This window comes from Notolabrus celidotus, unplaced genomic scaffold (genome assembly GCF_009762535.1).
Source record: "Notolabrus celidotus isolate fNotCel1 unplaced genomic scaffold, fNotCel1.pri scaffold_167_arrow_ctg1, whole genome shotgun sequence".
Taxonomy (NCBI): domain Eukaryota; kingdom Metazoa; phylum Chordata; class Actinopteri; order Labriformes; family Labridae; genus Notolabrus; species Notolabrus celidotus.
Genome location: NW_023260034.1, coordinates 19,398 through 25,000, shown reverse-complemented (window position 1 = coordinate 25,000; position 5,603 = coordinate 19,398). Strand labels below are relative to the sequence as shown.

Here is a 5,603-nt window from a genome sequence, read left to right as displayed (position 1 = left end):
TCTTCCCCCCAACCCCCTCATCACTTACTTTAACTCTGCCTGTCCCATTAAAGTTACTAACCATAGACCTTTCTGGAGTCCCTGAGCTCCCTTGTCTCGTAGATTCCTCTGAGCTGCCGTAGACGTCCTCCTGCTGCGGACGATCTGGACTCCAGCTGATACGGACGTGCTGGACTCCAGCGGCAACAGCTTCTACGACTCGTCTCATCACTATCACCTCTCTCTCTTACTCCCCTCTATCTGTCTTTCCAGACCCAACTCAGTCGAGGCATGATGTGTGTCTAACATGAGTCTGGTCCTGCTGGAGGTTTCTGCCTGTTAAAGGAAGTTTTTCCTCACCACTGTAACTAGCTAAATACTGTGAGGTGTAATGCTCATGATGGATGAAGGTGGGGTCAGACTGAGTCTTACCCTGTCTTGGTGTTGGGTCTCTGTTCATGATTTGACATAGAGTGGTCTAGACCTCCTATGTTTGTAAAAGAGTCTTGAGATAACGTTTGTTGTGATTTGGCGCTATACAAATAAAGATTGATGATGATGCTGATTGGCTGTCATTGGGTGAATGACTCCCTGATGATCAGATTATTTTAACTCTCATGAATAAGCGAATGAAGCGAGTTGAGTGTTGGTGCATTTAACTGAGTTACCAATAATTGCTCAGGCGTAGGTGTAACTTTAAGAATGAGTATTTCTCATCATGTTAAATGTGCATATTTTTAATTCTGAGTCCCTGAAGTTCGTCAAAGTGACTCAAGAGACAACAGAACCTGTGTGTGATATATTCTGATGGTGACAGGTAAAGGATCTTTGTTTTCTTCCCCCGTCGTTTGCATCCAAATTATTTTATGGGCTGCCCGAGTTTCCAAATGTCAGACTTTAATTTATTCTGTCTCTTCTTGGCATCAAATGTATTTTCTTTTATCCAAAAAAGAAAGAAGTGTTAAATGTAGTCCCATCTGAATTAACAGCATAATTATTCAGCTGATCAATAATTGACCAGAGCTCACTTATTCCTTTAAATTAAGGTCGGGAGAGAGAGAAGAGAGAAAGAGACGTGTTGTAATGGGGTCAGGCTCGTCCCCTGAGAGGTCATCATTTCTGTGTGTGTGTGTGTGTGTGTGTGTGAGAACTCTGCAGACTCAGCAGGTCATGTGACAGCAGCCACGGCCCAATCCCAGAGCAGCCGACCAATCAAACATCGTTTTCCAGCCCGGCTCTGGTCCTGCCGGAGGACGGGAGAAACACCCGACGGAGAGGCAATTAATCTGAAAACAAAACAAGAAGGAGGAGTGAGGAAGTCGGCGTCCGGGGTGACAGAGGGGTTTCTGGGTAATGAGGGTGCTGAGTATTGAATTATCAGATCTGGTGTGGACGTCGACACTCGGGACGGACGACGCTTTGAACTGAAATAAGGACATTTCCAGGTTTTCGTCACATCAGCAGATTTCTGTCTCGTCCTTTTTGTGATACCCGGACTCTTTCTGTCCTCGCTGCAGTCTGAGAAATGATGTGTGCACAGGGATCATCAGCTGCTGAGGTTTCTGACTGTTACACCTGCAAAAGAAACCTTGGCGTCGTCCAACAACAGAACACTCTCTACAATATAAAGGATTTCAAAAAAAGGGGGATGATCTGAGCAGCAGTGGTGGTAACTAAAGCAGATAAATGCTTTTGGGAGATCTGTTTCTTGGACTCAATTTTCTGTGGTTCAAAATTAAATGAAAAACATTCATCCACGTATATTGGACCCTTTTTTACATGCAAACTCAAAGAAGAGGCAAATGCTGCACCTCCGAATGTGCAGGCCGATATCTGACGGCCATCTTTGTCTTAAACATTTAGTCTTCTGGTGACTGAAGAAGCATCTCTGTGTTTACAGACAGGCAAAAGGAAACAACAGATATATGTACCAGTTGTTGCTGCAGCCGTCATTCTTTTACGGTTTTAATGTGCCGTCAAATTCAGATTATAAGTCACACTGCTGTGTTTCTGTTTTTGGAAGGTTTAAACTGTCTACCTCATGATTTCCAGAGTGGTTTTCACCATGTGGAGTTTGCAATCTTGCTAACTGTACGCTAGTTAATCTTAGCCAAGCATTGTAAATTCTGAAGTCCAGACGAACAGCTTGCAACCACTTTGCAACCCGCTCTAATCATCTGCACTGGTCACAGGTCTTCAATTGAGGTGCATTTTCAACCAAACCACCACCGTCTAATGCATCATTTATAGGAGCCATGAAGGATTTAAGTGTCCGGTCCGTCTTCGATCTGATAAGTTTCTATTCTAGTCAATGTGTTAACTTCCACTGGATCCGCTCCGTTAGAGAGTCCAGTCCAGCATGTCTGAGTCCTCCAGATCAGATATGCAAGACTTCTGTTTGTGCCGGATGCCGGAGCACGACGCATCAATCTCAACAGAGCAGATGGAGCGGGACAGGAAGTCAGGTTTCACCAAAACAACATGAAAACATCCGGTTAATTTTCAGAATAAAAGACTCTGTGTTATCACCAGATCGTATTTCACTTAACTACAACAACAAACCAAAGTCATGATGAGCGGAGCCAGGCCTGGAGTCAACAGGTCAGAGGTTTTCAGAGGACCAGAAAGACAACATGGAGGAGGAGAGGAGGAGGAGGAGGATCCTTGATTCAGGGATTACAGAAGGGGAAACCTCAGTCACATGGCTCCAGCTGCCCGGAGGTCCTGAAAACACAACCGGGGGGTGTTGACGGATGAGAGAGCACAGAGCCGGACCGGACACAGATCTGATGGAAGTCCAACAGAAGGGGTTGACAGTGTTCCTGGTTGAGACCCAGGAGCGTTCCTCTGAGCCGTACCCCTACCAGTCCACCAAATACTGTCTTCAAGGTCCGTGTGTTGGACCGTCAGCAGCGTCTTGATCGTACGCACAGGACCTCCACAGACTGGGAGGCTCTCAAGAAGATTTTGACCTTTGACCTGCATGTGCAACACTTCTTTCCCCGCTTGCTGACAGGCGGGAACACTGTAGCTGTTGGCAAGGAGGCTCAAACTCCGCCTCTTAACGTCACAATCGCTCCACAGCAGTTATGTTGAGTTCAGCATTTCCAATATGGCCGCCGCTGCCGCCGATTGGAGACTATGTCCATTATTCATACCGTCTATGATCTTCACTCGAGGTTGTCAGCTGGGTGATCTGCTCCAATGGAGGAGCTTGTTGCACCAATTACAGTCTGGTATTAGAGACGCCGCCTGGCCCAGGATGTTGAGGAAACCGTCACAGTTTGGGTTGGTGACCGTGGCGCCGCCATCCCCCCCCTCCCCCCCCTGGAGAAATCAGTGACTGGAAGCAGCCCCTGTAATTACCGGGCGCTCTGCGGCGTGCTGATTGATGCCTCTTGATGAAGTAGTTCAGTGATTGAAGAGTAACGACGCTCCGGAAAAATCTATAAGAGGCCTTTTACTGCTGCTGGAGAGGAGAGCAGGGATTGGCCGTCCTCCATTCTGCTGGTTAATCAGACGGAGGGTTTGAAGCCATCTCACGGCAGGAGAACGATCATCCCGGCTCATCAGGCAGATCGATCAATCACCTGATGGAAGGGAGGGCAAACAGGCAGGGTACGGGAGCCTCTCACCTGCTGTCAGTTCCCTCCCGGCTCTCGGCGGCGCTGAATGAATCCAGGTCATCAGAGTGCTTCTGCTTTTATACGTTAATATTTCACCGGCGCCGTGTGCAGGAGTGCAGCTTTATTCAGAGTGCTGATGGTTGCTTTTACACGGAGCTCAGGGTCAGAACAAGCCAGAAACAGATTTATTATTATCTTCCTGTTGTCTGACGGCGGCTCCATCATCAGCTCCTGGAAATATGAAGGACGGGGAAAAGAGACAGACACGCTGCAGCTCTGACAGTCTGTTATTAACTTAAAGACCGGGTTTGAACGGTCTCCAGCTCGCCAACGTGCCAGAATCCATCTCCAGGAGGGGAGGTTTAGGCTTCGGCTTAGTTAAGACTTCCAGTTTAAAGAAACGACATCATTTTGTTAACTTTGAAGGCTCCATCACATCTCTCTCTCACATGCATGAAATTTAACGTTCTGACGAAACCAACACAGAAGAAACCCACGTCAACACAACTCTGATCCCCATTAGCTTCCACAATGTGGTCGCTAGTCTTCCTGGGGTCCACACATAACAAGAAAAACTGTACTTTACAATCACAATTCAACACATCTTAACAGCATGGGCGATGATGCACGGGGCGATGATGCACGGGGCGATGATGCACGGGCGATGATGCACGGGGCGATGATGCACGGGCGATGATGCACGGGGCGATGATGCACGGGGCGATGATGCACGGGGCGATGCACGGGCGATGCACGGGGCAATGATGCACGGGGCGATGATGCACGGGGCGATGATGCACGGGGCGATGATGCACGGGTGATGATGCACGGGGCGATGATGCACGGGGCGATGATGCACGGGGCGATGATGCACGGGGCGATGATGCACGGGGCGATGATGCACGGGCGATGATGCACAGGGCGATGCACGGGGCGATGATGCACGGGGCGATGATGCACGGGCGATGATGCCCGGGGCGATGCACGGGCGATGCACGGGGCGATGATGCACGGGGCGATGATGCACGGGGCGATGATGCACGGGTGATGATGCACGGGGCGATGATGCACGGGGCGATGATGCACGGGGCGATGATGCACGATGATGCACGGGGCGATGCACAGGGCGATGATGCACGGGGCGATGCACGGGGGCGATGATGCACGGGGGCGATGATGCACGGGGCGATGATGCACGATGATGCACAGGGCGATGCACGGGGCGATGATGCACGGGGCGATGCACGGGGCGATGATGCACGGGGCGATGATGCACAGGCGATGATGCACGGGGCGATGATGCACGGGGCGATGATGCACGGGGCGATGCACGGGGCGATGCACGGGGCGATGCACGGGGCGATGATGCACGGGGCGATGATGCACGGGGCGATGATGCAAGGGCGATGATGCACGGGCGATGATGCACGGGGCGATGATGCACGGGGCGATGATGCACGGGGCGATGATGCACGGGGGCGATGCACGGGGCGATGATGCACGGGGCGATGATGCACGGGGCGATGCACGGGGCGATGATGCACGGGGCGATGATGCACGGGGCGATGATGCACGGGGCGATGATGCACGGGCGATGCACGGGCGATGCACGGGCGATGCACGGGGGCGATGCACGGGCGATGCACGGGCGATGCACGGGGGCGATGCACGTTCTGTCAACAAACTATTAAACTGCATAAATGATATCAACTGTTGGATGACTTCAAACTTTATAAAACTAAACTCAGAAAAAACAGAAAAACTCAGAGGGAAAAGATCCAATCACATCTTAGTTAATTTCAGTTTTTAATTAATTAATTATTTAAAGGTGACATATCATGCAACATGTTCTTTTTAATGGTTCTCTCCCTGAAATCTGTGTCCCTGTCTACAAACCCCCTGAAAAGTCAAAGACTCCATTCTGCCCCTGTTCTGATTTCTCCACCTTTCTGTAAATGTGTGCTGAAACCAGCCGTTTCAGTTTTCAGTGTTTTTCAT

At 50.2% G+C, this 5,603-nt stretch overlaps 1 protein-coding gene and 1 long non-coding RNA gene across 2 annotated transcripts in view; one reads left to right on the top strand and one right to left on the bottom strand.

The window, feature by feature from the left end:
- LOC117808857 overlaps positions 1-1,740 on the top strand; it is a 2,327-nt gene extending 587 nt beyond the window's left edge. The window contains exon 2 of the long non-coding RNA XR_004630402.1: positions 1,138-1,740. This is a non-coding gene — a long non-coding RNA (uncharacterized LOC117808857). The remainder of the gene's footprint in view (positions 1-1,137) is intronic.
- A 2,453-nt stretch (positions 1,741-4,193) lies between these two features.
- LOC117808858 (repetitive proline-rich cell wall protein-like) lies at positions 4,194-5,303 on the bottom strand. Its single transcript, XM_034678524.1, has one exon. The coding sequence runs from the start codon at positions 5,301-5,303 to the stop codon at positions 4,194-4,196; it is 1,110 nt and encodes a 369-aa protein (XP_034534415.1).
- Between the last annotated feature and the right edge of the window lie 300 nt (positions 5,304-5,603).

What these genes read in the sequence shown, in the direction of transcription:
- LOC117808858 (XM_034678524.1), bottom strand. Translation starts at nt 5,303, where the DNA reads ATGCAGTTTAATAGTTTGTTGACAGAACGTGCATCGCCCCCGTGCATC.